Raw genomic sequence first — 23,888 nt, 5'->3', positions numbered from 1 at the left:
GAGGGGGGAGGAGAGAGGGGAAGCTGTCACAAAGAAACACTGGAGGGTGAGCAACATGCAGAATGAGACACCAGAGAGAGAAGAGAAGTGAACTCTTGAGCAGTTGTGAGGCTGTTCTGAAAAACAATATTGAGGATGTCCATCACAGGGCAAAGCTTCTACATCTGTGGGTCGTGGGACAATAAATCTCACGGGTGCTGGGTTGCAGCGGGAGTCAGCTGACAGAGGAAACAAGAGTAAGAGAGATGAGGCAGGAGGAGGAGGAGGGTGCACGGGCCTCTTGGAGCAGCAGGATATAGGGGGCTGGCCCTGTGACGATGCTTTCTCTTCTTTTTTTTCTAAGAAGAGCTTTTGCAATGCTAACTTTGACCCGTGGACTTTGTGCTTAGGGTGCAGCTGTGTGCTGCAGGCAGCGTTGAGCACCGGCTTCCTCGCAGGAGGACGCAGAACCACCGCGTTACTTCTTGGTTCCCTCAGCATGCAGAACGTACCGGAGGAGTGGAGGGAAGGACGGGACGAGAGGACGGGGGAGGTGGTGTCGGCCCGGGGCAAAGCGGAGGTGATGAAGAAGAAGAATAACGGTGAAGAGTCTCTGATGATGGAGCTGACCAGGCTGGTGCAGGAGACGGTGAGGCGGAGCAGCTGGTGGGAGAGGAGGGGGATCGATAGCAGCATCCTGGCAGCAGCATTCCTCTGTCTGCCTCCTGGTAAGACTCACTGAACTTCATGCAGCTTCTTTTTGTTTTTTTAATGCTTAAAAAAGACACAATAACTTATCACGAAACTAGAACCACAGAAGGTGTTGTACCTTTAACTTTATGTTTTTGTGAGTGACCTCGTGGACCAGTCACTGTGCCCGAGACAGAAACATCCTCCGGCCCAAGGATACAGATACAAAGACACCAACACATTCATATCGTATTGATGTTCATCGTTACGTTCTGTCCCTGAATGACCAAAGACATGCTGAACTTTCTCCAGTGCTAAAACATCTTGGATTTAGGAATATGTGCAAACATTAAAGATTTAATAAGCATGTTATATTTTAATTTTCATCACTTTCAATATATAAAATCTTCTACAATGCAGAATTCATAGTGCATTCAAATGTACAATTTCATCACAAGATAATGTGTGTTTTTAAATTCAATCAATAGATTATTAAGATTCTAAACTGGCAGATAGAGAATAACAATCTCCACAAGCCCAAAGTAACATTTTATTAATATTATATACATTATTAATAGATTATGACATTTTTGGCAATTTGTAATATTATACATGGCCCCCTTACAAATACAATAAAATATATAAATGAACTCATCATTTCAGCTCTATAATTGCCTCATTAATTCATGTATGTCATCTGAAACATAATGAAAACACATTCCTCTCTACAAACAGCTCTTTCTCCAACACTGTTGTCATGATTGGTTTACACATCCTCTATCTGGGTCACTGGTGCTGCTGACCTGAAGTAGGACCAGTGCCTCAGTGACTCATGTCACAGGATCAGTCAGTGGATCTAGACTGCAGTGAACATGCAGATTACCACAGCAGTGAGTTTTCCTCACATCAATCCCCGCAGTGTGTATCCCCGACTGTGAGTATGAGGCTGAATTTAGTCCGTGCAGCCTGAGGAGGCATCTGTCATCGTGTATCACAGAGCTTGTGACTTATCACCTCAAAATAGTCTGCTTTGAAATAGGAGGTGCAGTATATTTGCACATGTTTTATTGAGTTAGGAAAGAGTAAGTCACCGAAACCTGTTAAGAGCCGGTCGGAGGAGCCTCACTGGCTGCTTGTGTTGCAGGTTTATGAAAGTAAAAAAGTCCAGTTCACTCTGCATTTCATTCATTTATTTATTTATTCATATGGGACAGTGCACATTAATCAACATTTCATTTTCCACCTCAATGAAAATGTGCCAGAATAGAGTCTTTATTCCCCGGGCAGGTTATTACAATATAGTGGCCTAAAATCAGACACATAGTACAAGACTCTACAGCACAATACAACACAATACAATAGAATACATCAATATATTACAAAAGTAGAAGATTTGTAAGAGTAACTAAACCCCCAAACCCCTTTGTTCAGCTGAAAACCAATGTATGTTGGTAGTTCGTAGTGTTATTGATGGGTTATGTTTATCATCAAACTGAATTTGCTGACAGGAAGTTTAGCTGTTAGTATAAATATTTTATCATTTGTGAATATCAGATTGAATGATCGGAGGCAGAGTTGAATTCGGGACAAAGTAATCGTAAGAAATGAACTGCAGAAGATGCTGATATCTGCAAACAGCAGATAGATGTAAAGACACTTTGACCCAGAGGCGAATGGATAAATCTCTTCACCAATTGATTTAAATTGAGATTCCTGTGCTCTGTCCTGCAGCCTTCCTGCTGCTGGGCTCCTCTCAGGTCCTGTGGTTTTCGGCAGGCATGCTGCTGATGGGCGTGGCCCACGCTGTCATCACCTTCAAGGGGGCACACCTGGCCAGCCACGGGGCGCTGAGCGAGTCGCAGGCCTGGGAGAACTTCTGGGCCGTCTTCTTCATCGAGGTGAGATGGTTAAAGAAATAAACGGAAGGTCGTCATTTAACACCTGAGGCACAGCTTCAGGGATTCATGGATCAGTTATTGTCATTATGCAACACAGAGATGCACATCAAAATTCAGCTGTAGTCCGTCTGTAACACAAAAAACACACGACGAACAAAACAAAGACAGTAGGACATTCCTGTCGAGCTTTTGGGGGATTTGCATCATAAGGAATGTAAACAGCAACAAAAACAATTCTCTGGTCAGATAATATGGGCGGCATCTTCACATTAATAATTCAACATGAGGAAAAACATTGTCCATTAACTCTGACTGTGTTTGAGCATCATGATGTAAACACAGAGTCCAGCTCTGCCGCAGCGTGCGAAATACTAGTGCTGAAGTGCCCTTCAGCAAAGCGTTTAAAGAGTAACTGCACACTTAAACATGTTTTTTTAAGCTATTAACTAAATAACTGTACTGTGATGAAACTCATCAATCTTTCTTCAAAATGAATAAAAATCAACATTTCATGCCGAAAATGTTTTTCATGAAAACAACTTAAAACTGTTTTAATTAGTTCATAATCAAAGAATATTAACGCCCTCTAATCAGATCCTCCTTTCTCTGCATCGTCTGTCGTTTTTACTTTCTCACTAACGACTGTGTAGCATTACAATCACAGCGCAGCTCATTTAGTGGCTGGCTAGTTAGCTCGCTGCCGTTAGCTTGCTAATCCTGCCATGTTTGCATGCTAATGTTATACTGGTTACGTTACAGTATAGTGAAGTGGAGGGACTGCAGGGTATAGTTCTCGTCTCATATGTGATATCTGATAAACAGTAAATTCATAACATTCAGTGCCCCATAACATATCGCTATTTTTTCCAAGCTAGCTGTCATATTTGTCGTCGTTGCGTCGAGGCCTTTGTCATACGGAAGTAGGCATTTTTTTAAACTGTGCAGTGGGTGGAATAGTTTGACATTTGGGGTAAAAAAATGTTTATTTGTATTCTTGCTGAGAGTTAGATGTGATGATTGTTACCACTCTCACATCTGTGCGGTATAGCTGAGGCAGGCAGCCAATTAGCTTAGTTTAGCATAAAGACTGGAAACAGAGGGAAACAGCTAGCCTGGCTCAATAAGGTAACAAAATACTTTACCAAAACCTTTAAAGGTCAATGAGTAACATGTTATGTCTCCTGTTGTTTAATCCGTGCAAACACAAAAAGACACGGTGTTATTGGGGGGGGGGGGGGGGGGGGTCATGTGCCAGACTATTTCTTGGCAACCACACAGTGACAACAAGACTCCAGGAAGTCGTTGCCCAGTACAAGACATATGACCCCTTGAGACAACACAACTTGTCTTGTCTTCACTTTGTTTGTTGTACAAATGAAACAAACAAGATGTAAAGTATTTAATAGTGAGCTCTAGAGCTGCTGGTAGGAAGGGCTTTTGTTTTGTAGGCCAGTTTCCAGTCTTCATGCTAAGCTAAGCTAACTGTCTGTAGCTTCAAATTCAGCTTACAGAGAGGAGAGTGGTATCAATCTTCTTGGCAAGAAATATATCAAATGTAACTTTCCATAATGTAAGACTAACTCCCTTTAACTCCCAGCTGTTTCAGTGCAGCTGCTCAGAGACCCGTTGTGTATTTGTATATATGTATTCATGTCTGTGGGGCAGCTGTGAATGTGAAGCAGTCGGAGGCCTCATGCTCAGAAAACCTTGCATTTAAATAAAGGTGAAAACAAGATAAGGTGACATAAGGTGACGTGTTTAACGCTGTAAATCAGGTTGTTAAAGCAGTGTGTAGTGACATTTAATAACCTCACGGCTAAAATAACCAAGTCAGTGAACTGTTGAACCTGTGACTTCCGATGTTTACTCAGCGTTCAGTTGCTTTTCATGCTGCTGCTCTTTGCCCTCATTCTATTAGTGGCTGCTTATCGAAGCAAGCAGAATAAAAACATACAATAAGTCGAAGAAGTCTGTCGATATGATTGTTTTCTGTGCTTCATCAGTGTGTTTTGTTGTTTGCATGTTTCATAAAACATACCCATCTGTGCCTGTGTTCGTCCAGATCTGTGGCTCATTCTCAGCGCGGGCCGGCGTTCAAGGCCACATTAAGATGCACCACGCTCACACTAACGTCATTGGACTGGGTGACTCCAGCATATGGAAGGTCCCCTGCCTGCCTCGCTCCGTCTACCTGTTCATAGCTCCCCTGGCCATGCCCATCATCACCCCACTTGTTGCTCTCGGTAAGAGGCGCCAAAAGGTCCAGAGAAGGACGGACAGGTTTATGAGTTTGCTCACATACTTCAACGTTAAACGTGATTATCAGCGTAAAGCTGAGATTTCTCACCCTCTGATCCTGTTCAAGCTCCCCTGTTACCTCGACTCTCTCGCTTCGGTGTGAGTTTATCCTCACACATGTGATTCTCTGTTTTTTTGTTGCAGCTCATCTCAAAGGACACTCTCTGGCTCTCGTCGTTAGGACCGTCCTGCTGGTGACGCTGGGCCTGTATTCACAGTACTGGCTGCTGATCCACGTGTCCGGCTTCCTGTCGCCTCTCAGCGCTTTGCTCTGCATGCTCGTGTGCAGAGCAATGTTCTCCGTGCCGTACATCCACGTCAACATTTTCCAGGTGAGAAATACCTGGAGCAGGACAAGACGGCCTGCAGCTCTGTGAGGCACAGGGGGCAGCGTTGAGCTAAATGCTAACATGCTAATGTTTAGCATTTAGCTAAACGCCCAAAATTTTGCTAAAAGCCCAAAACGTCAACCTGCTGGTGGCGCTAGAAGAAAAGTACCGATCATCAAAGTCAGTAGGGCTCATCCTCTGGGGATCATGATTGTCTGTACAATAAGTCATGGCAATCCATCCATGTTGAGATATATATAAAGACCATGTGCTGTGACCAAAAGCTCCAGAAGAGCCGCTAAATGGTCGACTACTATGCTAAACACTAAATTCCCTCCAGATATAGCCAGGCATGTGAGTCCAGCTCTCACAGATTCAGTGAAGACTGCTCTTGTGACACAAGCTCAATGCAGCATTGTGTTCTCAGAGATCAGACCAGTCAGTGAACTAAAGGGACATAAAAGGAACAATTCATGCATGATTTGTTCCCAGATGGAGTCTGAGTGCCGCAGGTCATTGTGCATTGTTCTGATCAAAGTGTGAGAAGGTGGATTGGAGAACGCAGGTTCTTGATGTGAAGTCAAGGGTCTAACAAGGGGGAACAAACGTTTGCTCTCACTGGGGGGTCACAATGGAAACCTGTTCTCTCCTGGATCTTGGTGCTGTCATTGGCTTTTGTCCCGTCTTTCCCCCCTGAACTCTACATCCCCGCTGTACTTCGATCAGATGATAACCTTGACTCTGGTGTCTCATATGTAAACATTGTGACCTAAAAATCTTCCTTTATATAAGAAAACACACTTTATTTTGTATTCATGCAAGCAGAGATGGTTTTGTTTTGGTCCATTGATGCCAAACAAATATTATATCCAGTTCAGGCGGCAACCTCCGGTTCTACAAAGTGAAGCCGATGCTTCATGTGTTAAAGCTGCATTCTCTCTAGTGTCCACCAGGGGGCGACTCCTCTGGTTGTATAGAAGTCTATAGAAAATGACTCTACTTCTCTCTTGATTTATTACCGCAGTAAACATTGTAAACATGAGTTTATGTCTCAATCTCTAGTTTCAAGTCTTCTTCAATACAGCATGATGTTCATTTAGTACATTATGGTCCATTTAGAGTCACACAGACCATAAAGCAGGGGATGCTTAAGTTTGTCCCACTTGTTTAATTGAATCACAAATATACAAAGTTACTTTGGGGAAAATAAGTGAGTAGCCACTGGACATTCCTAGCTAGCTCTGATAAGCTAACAAGCTAGCTAGTTTTGTTGTAATCAAATTTATTCAAATGACCCATCTTAATGTACCACTAAACAGTTGTTTAGCTTAGTGTGCCCCTCATCTTTCATTGAAGTCACACATGATGTTCAACTTATTTGACAAAAAGTAAGTTAGTTTGAACCCAATGCATGGCCACTGACTTGAGTAAAACGAACAGGACAATAAAGTCAACATGTACGACTGTATATACATTGTGTATTTCATTCTTTCCCATTAAATCATGAGTGAAGTATTTAGAACTGCTCTGTTCTTTGTTTGTTGTTCAGTAAATAACACCAGGAATGTAATTCACGTGTTTTCAGCAGTTTACATATATATACTATGATTGCCCCTAGACATTGAACCAAACTGAAACTGTGTTATCGGCAGCACATCGGCCTCCAGATGTTCTCTCCCACCAACCGACCAAAGAGGATCTACCAGATGACCCACGGAGTGCTGAACCTGCCCCGTAACCCTCTGCTGGACTGCATGTTCGGACACTCGCTTATCAACTGCCACGTGGAGCACCATCTCTTCCCCTTCCTGTCTGATAACATGTGTCTGAAGGTAAGTTTTAAAACCCACAAATCATTATATATTATCAGTTTCTATTGTTTTTGCAGCACAGAGGGAGATTTATGATTTATGCCACAAAACGGGGAGAATTGTTGAGTTCAGGTTCAAGAGTTCAGAGTCAGGAACAAACAGGAAGCCATTTGTCGTCCACTGCAATTGATGCTTTGAATTTAAAGGCAATATATGAATGTATTGGCATAAAATAATGTCATAGATACAGTGATTACCTTGCAAGTTATGTGAGTAAAATGTATGAAATATAACTGAAGCTTGCCTTTCCTCGTAATATTAACAGTAATTACCACATTTTACTGGATAACTATGCAAAAACATTGGTGCAAAAAAGAGTTTGTACCAAATGTGGTACATCGATCGATCGAATAAAATAGATCTGAACATAAACATGACAAAACAAACTTAACTCAAGGTCCATTTAGTAGCTGCTCTGGAGCTTTTAGCATTTTATTTTTAAATTTTACAATTACAATAAAGTTAAAAGTAAAGTTTTCCCAGCTGTACCTTCCATTTATTCTGAACAATTTAAAGGTGTAGTGTGTAGGATTTGGTGGCATCTTGTGGTGAGGTTTCAGATTTTAACTTACTGAAACACGAAAGTCTCTCTCTAGAGCCGTGTGTTCGGTTCGTCCGTTCTGGGCTAAAGTAGAAACATGGCGGACTCCGCCATGACATAAACTAATTCTAATTCTAAGGTAACGGAAACAAAGAATGACTGTTTGTGGAGGGTGATGCTAACTTCCTGTTGGACGACAAAAATATCCATTCAACGGTTTCCTAGAAATCACAGTTAAACATGAGTTTTTATCTTTTTTGTGTTGCATGTGTTTATTGTTTTGGTCTGTGGTCGTGTATGTACTTCATTTAATTTATATCTTCCATGTCAACTTGATATTGACATGTGTGATTGAAATGTTTGTCTTAACAATATACCATTAATCATAAAAAATAGTCTACGCTTGTAAAACTGACCCTGAGTCATGTCTTCCAGGTGAAGCCCATTGTGTCCAAATATCTGACGGAGAAGCAGCTCCCGTACCAGGAGGACGGCTACGTCTCCCGCCTCACGTTGTTCTTCCACAGATACCAGGAGCTGATGGTGTTCGCGCCGCCCATCACAGAGATGGTGGGGGTGCAGTGATGAAGAGTGACGAAGAAGAACTATTCATTCTGCTGCTGCTGCTCCAGAGGAGCAAACATCGAGTTTAATCAATAACACTTTAAAGGTTTACTTAATCTGATGTTAGGAGATAAATGAATGTATCTTTTGTTAAATAATATGAACTGAATGAATGTGTTGCAGTTTGATAAATAGCACAAAGCTCAACCAAACGCTGACTTGATTGTGTTTGATGGGCGCTGCATTAAAGGTCACAGAGGGAGAAGAATCACTGATCTGGGGTCTGTCTCCTGAAGATCAGTCTGCTGGTCCTAACTGGTTTCACAAACATAGTTTATGAGACACTCTTTTATTACAGCAGTGAAAATACCACTACACGAAGCACAGCAGCAGAATATAGTGTTAAACATCTGACCCTGCTTCATGAGACAGGCCCCTGTTGTTGTTGTTGTTGTTGTTGTTGTTGTTGTGTCCTCAGCTCAAAGGCTCATTCTTGACTGTAGTTACAGTATAAAAACACAGGCGTCTGTGTTTTTATCTCTCTGAGAATAATTTTTAACATGAATTAAACGTTGTTTTTATTTCCTCAATCGTCACATTGTCTTATGTTCAAACGCCTGCGCTGCCAATATGACGTAGACGCAGATCGTAGAGGTCGATCGGACGAACGGTTGTTGAGAAATGCAAAGGACACACAGACAGACAGAGATTTATTGCTTCAAAGTTCGACTTTTGAAATTGTAAAGCAGTGTTGATAAATATATACTGTATACATATTTGTGCCACTTGGGGGCAGCATAACAAACTGAGCACAACACTCATTAAGTTAGAAAATTAGCAAAGAGTTGCCTTTTTATGTTCAGCATTGATTCATTTTACACCATATAAGTATCATATATTTATATCTATAATATATGAATATTCCTTTCACTTTACACCTCATGATTTGACCCATTGTTGGACCAGAAGCAGACTTTCCTTTCTGCTCCAGTTACTTTGATTGTTTTTATGTGAGAATTGCTTTCATTAAATATTTCACACAAATATGAAAAACCTAAAAAGATTAAATCAAATGAGACAAATAAAAAAAATATAAATTAAAATATTTTCTTCTTCAAAAGAAGGAAGGAGCCCCGTCTCTGATTGGCTGAACACACATGTGATTAATCACATGACCACATGACGAACGTTGCCCTGTGAGTAGTTCATGTGTCTGTTTTCTATCTTGATGATTCACTCAATATTTGCATTTTCACCGGATTTCCCTCTTGAACTTCGGAGCAGCAGCAGTGAGAGAGGAAGCAGAGGGGGGGGAATTAAATCTACAAACAATTAAAAGTAACAGCTCATGTTTAAACACAATGCATGATGGGGGAATGCAACTCTACACCTCTCTGCTGCTCGTTGGGGCTCCACCCTGTGGCTTCTTTCTTTCTCCTCCAGGGAAAGGGGAGGGCAGTGTGTGTGTGTGTGTGTGTGTGTGTGTGTGTGTGTGTGTGTGTGTGTGTGTGTGTGTGTGTGTGTGTGTGTGTGTGTGTGTGTGTGTGTGTGTGTGTGTGTGTGTGTGTGTGTGTGTGTGTGTGTGTGTGTGTTGAAGTGGGCGGAGAGCTTTTTTTCTCTGTCTGTAACTATATGGGCCTCCTTCACATCCTCTAGGTGTGGCTGTCGAGAGAGAGAGAGAGAGAGAGAGAGAGAGAGAGAGAGAGAGAGACTGAAGACATGGCAGATCCAGCAGCTGAAGCAGCTCCCGTCTCCAAACAGCAGAAGTTGTGCTCAGGTGTGCTGAGCATGGACAACTCTGACAAAAGCCAGGGATGCCCCCCCGAGTGTCTGCAGAGCCCCGACAAGCCTGAACCAGCCGACGGCCCCAAACAGAACGGCACAGAGGCTGTGATCAGGAGCAAAGAGGAGCAGGACCCTAAGGGGGCGGAGGACACCAAGATCCAGGAAGACCTGAAGGAGTCAGAAGACCCCAAGAAGCCTGAGGAGGAGCCGCAGACAGATGTGGAGAAGGTAGCAGAAGAGGAGGCCAAGGAGGAACCTCTGGGCCCCGACGACGTGGTGTGCGACTCGTGCATCGAGAGCCCCTGCAGGGCCCTCAAGTCCTGCCTCACCTGCCTGGTGTCCTACTGCGAGGCCCACCTCCGGCCTCACCTGGAGAACCCCAAGTTCCACAACCACCGGCTGGTGGAGCCGCTAAGGGACATCGAGAGAAGGACCTGCGAGAGCCACAAGTGGCCCCTGGAGCTCTTCTGCTGCGCCGACGAGTGCTGCGTCTGTCAGGACTGTGTGGCGGAGGAGCACAAGGGCCACAACACGGTCCCCGTGGTGGAGGCTCGCAGTCGGATAGAGGCGAGTGTCTTTTCTCATGTTCTGTATTATTACTTCCATCAGAACTCCTCAAAACTGCATCTTCATCCATATACTAAGTTCACATTTAATCTTCTCATTAGTGTATTAATAACAAGATGGAGCTTTCAGCTGCGTGCTCTTTGAGTGATATTTAGTTGAGGTGTCCGGTATTTCAACAAAGCAGTCAGAAAAACAGAAACCTTTGATAAACTGGGTTTCTGTTGAAGTCCATTTCCACCACTGAGATGAAAAAAAGATCCTGTAAGTCATTTTAATGATTAACTATCTAACAACAATGAGTTACCTGATTGCTTGCATGTGTTATTGATTTGTTTTCATGTGTGGTAAAGGTAGAGGCCATGAGAGTTTCAGCAGACACATGAGAGCGAAAATGATTCTCGTTGAAGAATAAATAAAGTTTTTCAACATCAAAAGGACACAATATAACAGCACTGGTGGCGTTAGTTTGCCGTAATCCTTAAATCTTACCCACAATGTTGCTCTCACATATTTCGGGGGAGATAAATGGAGTGATGTCTGACTATTTCTGTCTGGCTTTGACAGATGTAACCTTCAGCTCCAGAGGAAAGGAGATGAACTCTGTCTTCAAAATGAATCACAGTTGTTCTCACTTGTCCTATAATGCCGCTTTGATCTCTGAAAACCCAATCAGGAGAGTAACTCTGCCTTAACATCCGCTGTAAAGCTCGTGATTAACAAGATATTTTGGACGTCTGGAAACTCAATACTGAACTTTGTTCGTTCCCGCTGACGCAGACAAAAGCTCCAGCTTCAGCTAAAGTGTCACTTGCCTCTCTGTTTGACGGTTCAGGACCCTCAGGTTCAACCTCTCGGGTCCAGATTCCTGCACAGATCCGTAGCGTTTAGCTTGCACCTGCTGTTTGCACAGTGTGCTGTTTGCAAAAACCTCAAAGTGCTTCATTAGAGCGGTAAAGCTCCAGACTGTAAGTGGAAATACCACAAAGTCTACTGGCACCGCTGCATTCACTGCATGAAAGAGGTTCTAGCTGTGTGTGAATAGAAAACAAGACGAGGAACACTGTCTCTTATAATGTGACTGGATTCTATTGAAGTGGAAATGAACTTGCAGTTTTCAGATCTCAAGCACTTCCCTTTTAAAGAGAACAGACATGAAGACATGAAGACAATGGAGTGAAATCACTTCCTGTTCAGAGCTGATGTTCCACAACTTTAAGGTCCTCCTTTTATAGAACTCATGATACAACTCACACCTCTGTTCCTACTCATTAACACGCATACGATTTCTTTTGGACAGATCTGTTAAACGTCTCTCAAAGAATCACACAAAAGCACCACTTCAGATCTCGTGTTTACCAGAGATGTGCTCATAGGTTTCCTGGAAACACTTTTACTTTCCGCTGCACATAAAAACATTACGTTTCTCAAGCTGCGACCAGAAAATGATGTCTTATTATTATTATTATTATTATTATTATTATTAATAAACTATTATTATTATTATTAAACTATTATTATTATTATTAAACTATTATTATTATTATTAAACTATTATTATTATTATTATGGACAAATGTAGGTAGTAATACAGTTTTTATTCGACCCCTTGCTAAGTGATAAACCCGGCTTTATACAAACAGTGTTGTTCCTTAATGTTGTTCCTTAATGTCATTGTCTTCTGTCTGCTTCCTGTTTTTCCAAAGATTACGTGACATTTCTCTTTAGTGCAGTTAGTGACAGTGTGTGCTCCGTGGTAACGAGGGCGGGGCTTAGCGAGGGGTCATTTGAGTCAAACAGTCAAAACTTGAGAAACTTTTTTTGCGGTGGATAGAATATTTGTTTCATCGAGATGGTTCGAAGATTCAGTTTTCTTTTCAAACTGTCACAAAAACATGATGCTAATACAGAAAATAACATAAACCATAGCTACTTTACTGCCACAATCAAATTCCCTCAGGACACAAAAGATGAGCAACTGTTTTAACCTACAATTAAATAAACATAACTGTCACAGTGCCAATCAATGCTTTGCCTGTTTACAAGCGACGTTAGCTTCACCGAGCTTCTGCTTCGGCCTCGTGTGAAACTAAAAATCATCCGAGCTTGAACTGATGATAAGAACTTGTCAAAGCCAAGTTTGTGACCTGTTGAGGCAGATACAGATCTGATTATGTAGATATTATTCCAACCAAATACCAACCTGGCTCTGTCAGAATGTTTTCTATTACACATTTTACATTTTACTTTGAAAATATAAAGATATGAATCCACTGAGTGCAGATATGGGCACAAAAGCTCACGAATGTTAAGTTGTCTGAACTTAGAAAATGTAATATTTGGAGAAAATGTTGTTGTACACATCAAAAGATCATCTGCTAATAAATTAATATTGCTTCTTAACTGTATTAATTATTATGTGTGTGACGGAATTAATAACATATCTATCATAACTAAAACGTCTTCTTCTGCATGCTCTATCGTCGTTACGAAGAGGAGAGAGGAAAGATGTCTTGTCCCTCTCTCAAAATGACCTCAAATAATAGGCTGAAGGGTATTGATAAATAAAATGCTTTTATGAATGTTGGGCTCATAACGACATAGACGTGAGGCCCTGTCACACAGTCTCAAGCAAAGAATTCTCCCTCAGGGTCTAAAACTCTCTGGAAAAGAATTCTCTTTGAGTACAGGGAGCCGTCTGAACCTGCCCGAGGAATTCAGACTCGACTCTTAAAACAAGTCCACGCTTTGAGAAGTACAAACGTAAAGAGTGGAGGATATGTGAGCATCATGCACAGAGAGTAGAGGAAACCAGGAAACAAACAGCCCAAATGTTTACATCTGCAAAATACTTTACATCTGTTAGGATCGGCGTATTTTCGGCATGACTGCATGGTTGTGGTTTCTGTGAGGACTCGTGCTGAATTCTGTTCTCTCCTCGTGTCCACAGAAGGAACTGAGGGAGAAGCAGAGCGAGATGGTGAAGACGGTGACGGCAGGAGAAACCGCCATCAACAAACTTCAACTCAACACGGTCTCTATCGAGGTAAACGCACCGTGTGACTCATCTGGGTGTCACAACACGTCATTGAAGGAGACATGTCATGCTTGATTTCAGGTTCATACCTGTGTTTCTGGTTTCTAGTACAACACGTTTACACGCTTTAATGTTCCCAAAGACATTTTCTTTTTCTCATACGGTCTGTGAATATACCTGTATTCACCCTTTGTCTGAAACGCTCCGTTTTAGCGCCTGTCTCTTTAAGAATCCCTCCCAAAAAAATGAATAAAGTTGAAGTAGAACAGACGCTGTCCACTAGTGACCATGCTTTACTGTTACACCGGTTACAGCACATGTAGAAATGTGCTCTCCTACGCTGAGTGTGTGGCTGAAGCAGTGCGTTGTTAAATTGTACTCATTTGCTCTGGCTCTCTACACTTCTTAACGTTACTACTCCACTCCTCGGTTTAGCAGTTTCACCAGATACCCAGCTGTATGTGCACAAGCAGTGAAAAGGGAGTTTTTCCACATGTCCTCATTAGTTAGATAACAGTTGGCAGCAGCTATTTTTGGCTTGAGAAGCCACCAGCCTGTAGCCTGAGGTGTGGCATGGTTTTCATGTGGTGAGGCAACAAAGCATTCCCTCGCTGAGCTTGTGGTTATGCAACATCACCACGGCCTCCCGATGAATTCCCCCAACCTGTGACCTGTCAGCAGCATCAGATATGCATCGCTTCTTCTCCCAGAATGTAAAGAATGCTCAGTCCACTGATCTGAACTATTCCACAGCATTCGGTGACGGAGGTACGGGCAGTGATCGAGAGCCAGTTCGAGGAGCTGCAGGTCGTGGTGGAGAGGGCGAAGCGGGAGGTGACGGAGATCCTGGAGGGGGAGGAGAAGCAGGCGCTGAGGCAGGCCGAGGGCATCCGGGTTCACCTGGAGCAGAGGTGCACGGAGCTGAAGAAGACTCAGGGGCAGATGGAGAAGCTCTCCAAGAACAAGAATGATGTGGATTTCTTACAGGTAACACCACCGGGGTCAAGTCACGCTGCAAGACTTCTGACATCCTGATGTCTCATCCCTCTTTTATTGTGTAGAACAATGACAACAAAACAAGTGCAGATAATGAACACATATACGACCCAAGAAATCGTGCAAAGTAAGACTGGGACAAAAGCAAAGTGAGGAGAATAACATGAAGAGTGAGAAACGGAGGTCCAGCAAAATGTAGATGTTTTTTCAAGATCGTAAAAAATAATAACAACAACAATGCAAGTAGAAGTAATTATAAATGAATAAATAGTTATTTAAATAGATTATTACTATGTATACGTGTGTGTGTGTGTGTGTGTTCTGATCCCTGTGTTTGTCCTACAGGAGTATTCAGAGTGGAAGAAAGAGGCCACTGATATCTCTCTGCCCGGCGTCTACATCGGCCTGACGGACCGTCTGAACTCCTTCAGCCGAGTGATCGTCGACTCCACACAGGAGCTGTGTGCCATGCTTGTGTCTTCATACATAGAGAAGCTCAAAGAGACGTGCAAGAATGGTGAGAAAAAAGAAGCACAAATGAAGCACTGAATTACGGATGTAATAGTTGTTTTATTAAAGCTATTAAGTTGTTTGCAGCCGTGGGGAAGGGGTGGGAAGGCACGCCCCCTGCTTTGATTGGCTCGTGGGTTAGAGGAACGCCCACTTTTTCTTCTTCTCTTCTTTGGCGATGAACAGCTAGGTCTGTTATTATCGTATGTACTTCAGCGTAAAGACACAAAAAATGACAGTAAACAAAGATGAGCTTTCATCGTTCATGGTGGCAGTTCATGCAAACATATTTGTACATTGTGAATCTCTGCATGGCCACCTCGCCAACGGCTAAAAGACCAGCGTACTACTTCCTTTAAAATCGTGCTATGTTGCTAAAAAAAATAAGAGAATAGATTTGACAAAGTTCAAAGCTCCACAAAACGTTTCGCATCAATGGATGTTGAAATGTTTGCTAGAAGCTAACTAGCTTCGTTCAGCTATCTAGTTATTTTGTCACAAATGATTAAAGAATCTGACAAAAACTGAGTTAAATTGCACTTACAATAGAATGCATAGCTCCTGATTTGGCTGACATGAACAGAACAATAAAGTTACTCTGCAAAAAATACAAACAAAAGACAAAGTCAAAAGCTACTGGGCGTCCTACCCATCACACTCCGCAGGAATCCCTCCCGGCTGCATTCACACTGTCTGAACCTGAAAGTCCAGCCTGTGTGTCTCAGCTTTGTACTGGAAGTATTTGCATCTTTGCACACCACTCAAACACCTGTGTGCTTCATGACTCGCCTCCTTTGTGTGTCACCTACAGAGACTGAAAGACAGCACACACTTGTTTTCCCTGTGATGTCAAAATTACACACAAATGAATCTAAACTGTGACGTGTTATCAGAGACTGAAACTATATTTTCTTCTATTGCAGACAAAATGGGAATAAAGACGACCGTTCATGAAATCATTGCAGCAAAACATAACATGTCTTTACCAGATCCAGTGACACATGCAGACTTCCTCAAGTGTGAGTGTTTTTTTAATATTTCGGATGTATATATTTGCCACTGGGCAGATACATGGTCATGATTCTATCTGCATGTATGTTTGTATGTGCACATGATATTTTATGTGCATGTGAGTTTATGCATACAAATGTATACTCCCTTTTCTTAAATGTATTTAGTTTACAGTCTAAGTTTCGACTCCTATCAGATGAAAACAAACAAAAGCAAGAGTGTGGAGGATTTGATCTCGTGGCCTCAGTGGTGTTTGCCCTCCTGACTGCAGTCATAACACTTACAACACAACTAAACAAACCTTTTTCACAATCCTCTCCCAGATGTCGCCCACGTGAGTTTCGACGCCGACACAGCTCACAAGTTCCTGAGGCTGACGGAGGAAAACAGGAAGGTGACTAACACCACGCCCTGGCAGCATCCTTATCCAGACATACCTGAGAGGTTCGAGAACTGGCGCCAAGTCCTGGCGACGGAGAGCTTCTATCTGGGCCGTCACTACTTTGAGGCGGACATGAGCGGTGAGGGCGCGCACGTCGGCCTGACCTACAAGAGCATCGACCGCAAGGGCAGCGAGAGCAACAGCTGCATCACGGGGAACAACTTCTCCTGGTGCGTCCAGTGGAACGGACGCACCTTCTCGGCCTGGCACAGTGACGTGGAGACCCCTCTTACCGTGGAGAAGTTCACGCGTATCGGGGTTTACGTGGACTACAGCAGAGGCCTCCTGGCTTTCTACGGCGTGGACGACACCATGACGCTCATCCACGAGTACAAGGCGGAGTTCCTGGAGCCTATTTATCCGGCTTTCTGGTTGTCCAAGAAGGAGAACGTAGTCGCCTTGGTGGCACCAGGGGAGCCGCTGCGGCTCAAAAGCCCCTCTCCTCCCACCTCACCTCCCATTGGAGCTATTGTTTCAAAGATAGCAGCATAGCAATGATTACAAGTCAGTTTTCCCGGCATCAATTCAACAATATGCGACTACTGTTGTTTAAAAAGTTTGTTTCCCAATGATATGGAACATATGGACTGTCTTCTCATATTAGACCTGTTTACATCATGTCTTTTTGTAGAACTAATGTGATAATTGTGAATGTTTATCTTGTGTATATTTGGGCTCAAGTCATATTTATACCCCTGTGTACCTTTGGGACTTCTGTTACTTTTCATCCCACTGTGAATTCAGAGGTGTTCTGGATTTTTCTGTATGCAAATTAAATTTGTATCTTCATTTGCAAAAAAGTGCATCTGTTTTTGTTTTAGTTCAAGCTTCCCCACGGCATCAAATCAAGAGGCTCGGTTGAATAATTTGTGTGATCATTTGTGCTTCTGTTATTATGGATTTCTTTGGAAATTCATCTTATGGCTGAACGATAAATCTGCCGCGCAGACCACAAATAAATGGACGGATAAGCTGGGAGGTCATTTTCTCTGTTGCTTGCATCAGAAAGTCGTAGTCATGGCTGAAAACATCAAATAAAGTTGACTTAAGAAAAGCCTAAATCTATGAGACGTTGTAGTCACAGGTTACCATGGCCCTGAACATGTCAGAATCACATTATGTCGTTAATTTATAGGTTCAAGGTAGAATTCATTGCAATGGCCTGAAAGTAAGAATCAAAAACAGGTACAACAATGTACAAAGACAGTAAAATACCCTAACATTTTATAGTGTAACGGAGCAAACTGACAGTAAGATTGTTGACTGCTTATGTGCAATGTGATAGAAGACACATGAACAAATTAATGTGGAAACTTGGATTAATTCTTCATTTTATGAAAAAATATTAAAACCAGATGTTTTCCCACTGTTTTATTTTGAATATTATAAATTATAATATATCGATGTGATATAAACATATGAACATATTAGTTCTGAGAGATAATATGTAATAAACATAAAATGTAAACACTCCAATCAAACTATGAACCCTTGCTGTGACGTAACAATACACGTGGCACGCTCTGGTCACATGACCACCGTGGACGGTGACGTATTTCGGCTGAGCATGTAAACGAAGAGAAGAAGAGCCAGCTCGAGTCTCAACATGCTAACGGAAGTAAGTGACACTTTTTTAAAGATTATCTTTTAACCATCAAATAACAATATGTCAAACTGACAACGCAACGTCCTCTAAAAAGGCTAAAGACAGTAAATGAGCTCGTGAACACGAAGTATTCCACAGCTGTCAGCATCTGTCGCGCTAACGTTGAGTTGTTAGCTAACGTTAGCACGCTAGCGTTAGTAGCTATTTACGTTTCGACACAGCTAACGTTAGCTTAGCTTCACATTTACAGAAACTACACAGCAGTAAAGCTTTCTTATGATAAGCATATGTGACTGTGTTTATTTTCTGCTGTCATTCAAACTGAGTCTCTAATTGTTTGTTAACGTTAGCAAATAGCTTTAACTAGTGTTTATGTGTCAGCTAATGCTAGTTAGCTAACGTTAGCTACATTGTAATATATATGATATATTATATAAGATAAAATAAGATAATCCTTTATTAGGCCCTCAGTGGGGAAATTGCAGGATTACAGCAGCATTGCTCACAGCAAATACAAATAAAAGATGAAAATCAAGTAATATAACTAAACTAAACAGTAAACAGTAAAACAGTAATAAAATAGGACAGTAAAGAAGAGTATTACATATAAAAAATAAAATATACCAGCATATACAGAATATACAGACTGAATAAAAAAGATAAGAGAATACTTAAACGTATTGGATATTGCACCAGGTGAATGAATTAAAGTGATTAAAGTGTTCAGTGTGTTAGTGGTCCACCGAGAGCAGTTTGTTGTGCAGCCTGACAGCAGCGGGGAGAAAGGACTTGCGGTACCTCTCCCTCAGACACCGGGGGTGAATCAGCCGGTGACTGAAGGAGCTGTGCAGAGCTGCCAGAGTGTCCTGCATGGGGTGGGGTATATTAAATATATGTTATTTAATATATATTATGTTATATATATTATATATAATATGTATATATAATAAAATATATATATGAACATAAACTCGTACTTTGCATCTACGGCAACACTCTTGCTGAGGAACTTAAATGTACCGTTTTATATGTCACGTTAATGTTTAATAGTCATGTTTGTTTTAAGCAAACTAATGTTTCAAACTGGATTAAGCTAAACTAGCATTTAGCAACCTGTGACCAAAGTTAGCAATAACATGACGCTTGTGAACTCATGAAATACTTTCATACACATTTTTATTCCACTGATAACAAACGGATAGAATACAAAGGGTATAATAGCGAAATATTGTCAGTAAAGGGATGCTAATTATGACCTGGATTCTTGATTTAAATATGCTGCTGTCATTCAAGCTAATGTGACCCATGACTAATGTGTATGTAAGTAAAGACGAAGCTTAATTTGGCTGGCTTTGTGTCGTGAGTCTCTGAAGGTTTCTCTGCTTCCTTATTGATCCCTCAGGATACCAACGATGAAGACGTGTCTCTGTTTGACGCAGAGGAGGATGCAGGGAAGAAGTCAAAGAAGAAGACTATTAAGTGAGTTCACAGAGGACTGGCGCTCTAAACGTCTCTCATTGCATTTCAACTTCAAACAATGTTTTCAGCTTCTCAAATGTGCTGATCTGCTTCTGTTCTCAGTCATATAATGTATCATTCAGAGTATTTACTCCAGTAAAATACTTACTGTGAAAATACTACAAAAACTATAAAAGTCCTGCATTTAAAACCTTACTCAAGTAAAAGTATTTTGCTTAAAGTATCAAAAGTAAAAGTACTCACTGTGCAGGAAAATGGTCTCTGTCAGTGTTTGAACTATTATGAATTAAGTTTTTAGATAAGAATTACTGGGGTATTAATATGTGTATGTCTCATTTTACTGCTGTAGATGTTTATATGTACCCTTTGAGATGTAGTGGAGTAAAAAGTACAATATGTACCTCTGAGATGTAGTACAGTAAATGTTTTTTTTTACATTTTTCCCCCAATATAATGAAGAAAATATTTAGTATATAATCAGATAATACTATGTAGTTGCAGCCCACCACTACAGTATTAGTTGTTCTATCGTGTACATTAAATATGCTCAGCATTACATGAAACATATTGAACTCTGCTTCCAGACATCCACTGGCCTCCTTCTTCCACCTCTTCTTCAGAGTCAGTGCCGTCCTCCTGTATCTGCTCTGTGGGATCTTCAGCAGCAGTTTCATCGCCTGCATGGTCACAATAATCCTTCTGCTCTCGTGTGACTTCTGGACAGTAAAAGTGTGTCTTTTTGACTTCTTTCACAAGATGCATCTCTACAGTGCTGATGTGAAGCTGATGTAAAGAAACTGTGTTTACAGAACATCACTGGGAGGTTGATGGTTGGTCTGAGGTGGTGGAACCAGGTGGACAATGATGGACAAAGCCGCTGGGTGTTTGAGTCTAGGAAGGTAAAGATGATCCTCATCTTTGGGTCTTTTCTGGGTCTTTAACCTCTCACGAGTCTGACCTCTTGTACTGTATGGAGTATGATAAATGTACTTGTTTACTGTCAGCGGGCTTTATGGTATTTGCAGATGTCCTAACTGGGAATATCCTGTTTTCTTCCTCAGGGCACTGGGAAGCAACAAGCGTCGGATTCTGAGTCCCGGATCTTCTGGATCGGACTGATCGTGTGTCCGGTCCTCTGGGTCGTCTTCACGTTCAGCACCCTCTTCTCCTTAAAGATCAAATGGGTGGTGAGTCCTCATCTTTAAGGGATTAAACGGGTGTTATTTTCATATTTTGTCATTGTCGACAAATCCCATAAAAGGACCAAAACCCTCATTTAGTTTGGTCAATTTCTCAAAACTTTTGAACTTCCACATCGTTGGCCTTCGACATCAAACCCGTTGGTTCCTCCTGAAGATGTAAAAAAGGTCATAAAAGTATCGGTTCATCTTTAAAAATACTTTTCAGCGGTGGATGAATCCACATTTTGTGTTCTAGTGAGTGTTGGTACGTGAGATTGAGTCAGAATAAACTTGTGTGTTCATGGTGATGAAGGAACAACAGTGAAGCTCATTATTGAGTTTTTAATGGAGCTCAATGGCTCAGAGGAAGAAGAGACATCAGGCCGTCTCTCTCACACACACACACACACACACACACACACACACAATGGACAGTCTGGATGGAAAGATGTTTCCAGATTATTTCCCTGGTTCTGTTTTCTAAAATGTAAAACTCAGAATTTCTAAAAAGTGACTGATCAGAGTGGCATTGAACATCCCTTCTGTAGCTGTAGGAGTTGGAAGATTCACAGTTATTGATATTTACTTTGACAAAAGATCAATAACATTGGTAACAGTTAACATTGTTTTAGCATCGTAGCTTTAATAAATGCATAGAACTTGTTTGTATGAGATTCAGAACCTCGCTGCAATCTTCGGGGAAATATTTGGCAACATAAAAGCCGACAAGCAGATCAGAAAAATACACGTTAACAGTTTGATTTTAAAGCCATTTATTTACATAATAAACATATTTGTACTCTGATGTCGTACGGTTTAAATCATCTACAGAGAAATATAAATGTGGAGGAACCCTGTTTTCGTTCATTGCTGTTTTTTGGTCTTTTCATGAGATTTAGTGATATTAATATAAATATTGGATGCTCCAGCGTTGGTATCCACTGACTGCCTTCTTCTGCTCAGCCGGTGGTGATCATGGGCGTGGTGCTGCAGGGGGCCAACCTCTACGGGTACCTGCGCTGTAAAGTGGGAGGCAAGACCAGCTTAAAGAACATGGCCACTAATTATTTTGGACGACAGTTCCTCAAACAGGTGACTCTTTTTATTTTGAGTGAAAACAAACTGAATATCACTTTATTTGTGGTTTCACTAAATCTTCACGTCGTGTTTTTCATCCACAGGCGCTGTCTAAAGAAGAGGAATCGTAGAGCAACGCTGCGATTTTAACATGTTTGCATTGTTCTTAATGCTATTATATAGATTATCTAGTTTGATGCGTCATGTAGCCTCACAGCTCCCTGAAGCATCTCATTTAGATTCTTTGCCTCTTTAACTTTAATCTTTATAAAAGTAGAAAATGGTGTTTGAGGTTTTGTACAAACATTTTTTGTTTGTATATGAAAGGTTGTAGTGGTGTAAAGTATTCCAGGAGCTTGTAAATATGTATGTAAAGAAACCATGTGGAACAACTTCTTTTGGTGCAAATACATTTGTAACATTTTTTCCGAACAGTGTGGAAGTTTTTCTTTAAATATCTGTGATTCGCTGTACGACTTGTGAGAGAAGTTTGAGCTAAAGCTGATTCGTTTTCTCCTTCATCTCAAATAAATAACATTTGAACACATATTTAATAATATTGGGCTGAGTTGAAACAGGTTATTGGATTATTTTAGAGTATATATTTCATCAGTATTTACTTCATATTTTTAATGTCTTAATACTCTCAACACTTTCCTTCAGTTGACTGCAGCGACCCCCAGCGGTTGGTTTAGGTCATTGCATGTAATGTGCTGTATGTTGTACTTGCTAACGGTTAGTGTTTTACAGGTATGATGTAGTATTTTGAGTTATACATACATAATTTGGCATTCAACGTCATTTTTTCTATTAGCCACAACAAACATGGCGTCAATTTAGTTCCAAACACTCACGTGTGTCCCAATACATGATATGAATTATAAATCATCTGTAAAATTGTCACAATCTCAGGAAGATAGTAGTCAACCTCTGAAGTTTGAAAGTTAAGTTATTAAAAGTTACTTTACAAGGCTTAACTACGGTCAGATGCAGACAGACGAGCTGCCGGTGCTTCGGTTTATAATGCGACCCGTGTTAACTGGCGACGTGGCTGTCCTCGTGAATGCCGCATTCTTTAGTTTTAGTTAACCTTCCCACGTACTCTGAAACACCTTTAACAAGTTAAAAGCAAATAAATACATATTTTAACGGGATTCGAACGAAAACACATGATAGGGAGACGGGGGAACTGGCCATTTCTACGAGGCATTCACCAGGACAGCTAAATCTTCTCTTCCTGTTTTCAACGGCTGTAGTAACCACGAACGCGTTCGCCTGAAAGTTGCCAGTTAACACGGTCGCTTAAAAAAACGAAACACCGGTAACGTTAGTTAGCTTGTCAGCTACTAACGTCACGTTACTTAAACCATCATTGTAACAAACGTGATGTTATAAGGTCGCTTATTTAGTTTTAACATTTGTATCGGTGACATTTGAGTGACTTGAAACCCAATACGTAGTTACATTTAAAAGTGAATGATGCCGCTTCACTCGCCGCCATGTTGAATAAAACAAAAACCTTCATCGGCACGCAATGCATCTTGGGATACGGTGGGGCGCGAAGGAGATCAGCTGTAGCAACGGTTGCTGAGCAGCGGAAGATGTTTACTTCAGCTGGTAAAATACATAATTAATGTTTGATTTGAAAAGCTTTAATATTTTGAGGTACAAAGTGTTACTGAAGCCCATATCGACCACGCACCTTAGACTTTCGTCAGTAAGTAAGAGATTATACGAACTAAACAACAAGAGATGAATTCAAAACCACAAGAAGCGATGAATTCAACACCAATACCACAGATGGAGGAGATCGGGAGCATCATCAAGCCACACATCGAGGCCTTTTTTGATAGCATGACGGCAGAGCAGTGGGAACTGGTGAAAGCAGGCACCCCAGACGCCACCACCAAAGTCCTGATGGCAGAACTAGTTCTGACCTTAGTCAGCACCGTGTTTAAAACCATCCTGACCGCTATGAAAGACTCCCGTCACGCAGAACCCGGACTATTTGCGGTAGGGAGTAAAGCTGG

The 23,888-nt window shown here is 41.5% G+C and overlaps 3 protein-coding genes across 4 annotated transcripts; all 3 read left to right on the top strand.

Annotated features, from left to right (window-relative positions):
* The first annotated feature begins 103 nt into the window (after nt 1-103).
* fads6 (fatty acid desaturase 6) lies at nt 104-8,760 on the top strand. Of its 2 annotated transcripts, XM_079293310.1 has the most exons (7): nt 104-236; nt 390-707; nt 2,401-2,567; nt 4,630-4,810; nt 5,010-5,197; nt 6,847-7,026; nt 8,042-8,760. In XM_079293310.1, exons 2-7 carry the CDS (start codon nt 479-481, stop codon nt 8,189-8,191), a joined length of 1,095 nt encoding a protein of 364 aa, XP_079149436.1. In that variant the 5' UTR covers nt 104-236; nt 390-478; the 3' UTR covers nt 8,192-8,760. The 2 variants fall into 2 exon arrangements, with proteins under 2 accessions (XP_079149436.1, XP_079149435.1); XM_079293309.1 differs by lacking the exon at nt 104-236 and having other exon boundaries at nt 318-707.
* Nucleotides 8,761-9,868: 1,108 nt separating this feature from the next.
* trim16 (tripartite motif containing 16) lies at nt 9,869-17,299 on the top strand. The gene is made up of 6 exons (XM_079293299.1): nt 9,869-10,522; nt 13,470-13,565; nt 14,310-14,543; nt 14,898-15,069; nt 15,986-16,081; nt 16,397-17,299. The coding sequence occupies exons 1-6, from the start codon at nt 9,890-9,892 to the stop codon at nt 17,005-17,007; spliced, it is 1,842 nt and encodes a 613-aa protein (XP_079149425.1). The 5' UTR covers nt 9,869-9,889; the 3' UTR covers nt 17,008-17,299.
* Nucleotides 17,300-18,069: 770 nt separating this feature from the next.
* On the top strand, nt 18,070-22,282 carry tvp23b (trans-golgi network vesicle protein 23 homolog B). The gene is made up of 7 exons (XM_079293316.1): nt 18,070-18,133; nt 19,524-19,600; nt 20,185-20,329; nt 20,410-20,499; nt 20,662-20,787; nt 21,745-21,873; nt 21,963-22,282. Exons 1-7 carry the CDS (start codon nt 18,122-18,124, stop codon nt 21,987-21,989), a joined length of 606 nt encoding a protein of 201 aa, XP_079149442.1. The 5' UTR covers nt 18,070-18,121; the 3' UTR covers nt 21,990-22,282.
* The last annotated feature ends 1,606 nt before the right edge of the window (nt 22,283-23,888 follow it).

This window comes from Melanostigma gelatinosum (assembly GCF_949748355.1).
Source record: "Melanostigma gelatinosum genome assembly, chromosome: 21".
Lineage (NCBI taxonomy): Eukaryota > Metazoa > Chordata > Actinopteri > Perciformes > Zoarcidae > Melanostigma > Melanostigma gelatinosum.
Note: the sequence above shows the minus strand (reverse complement) of the source record. Positions and strands in the feature narration are given on the sequence as shown.

Coding starts and splice junctions, on each gene's coding strand:
- fads6 (XM_079293310.1), top strand. CDS start 479: ATGCAGAACGTACCGGAGGAGTGGAGGGAAGGACGGGACGAGAGGACG. Junction 2,568..4,629: donor GGGCCGTCTTCTTCATCGAG/GTGAGATGGTTA, acceptor GTGTTCGTCCAG/ATCTGTGGCTCATTCTCAGC. Junction 5,198..6,846: donor TCCACGTCAACATTTTCCAG/GTGAGAAATACC, acceptor TGTTATCGGCAG/CACATCGGCCTCCAGATGTT.
- trim16 (XM_079293299.1), top strand. CDS start 9,890: ATGGCAGATCCAGCAGCTGAAGCAGCTCCCGTCTCCAAACAGCAGAAG. Junction 14,544..14,897: donor ATGATGTGGATTTCTTACAG/GTAACACCACCG, acceptor TTTGTCCTACAG/GAGTATTCAGAGTGGAAGAA. Junction 16,082..16,396: donor ACATGCAGACTTCCTCAAGT/GTGAGTGTTTTT, acceptor ATCCTCTCCCAG/ATGTCGCCCACGTGAGTTTC.
- tvp23b (XM_079293316.1), top strand. Junction 20,330..20,409: donor GTGACTTCTGGACAGTAAAA/GTGTGTCTTTTT, acceptor CTGTGTTTACAG/AACATCACTGGGAGGTTGAT. Junction 21,874..21,962: donor GACGACAGTTCCTCAAACAG/GTGACTCTTTTT, acceptor TTTCATCCACAG/GCGCTGTCTAAAGAAGAGGA.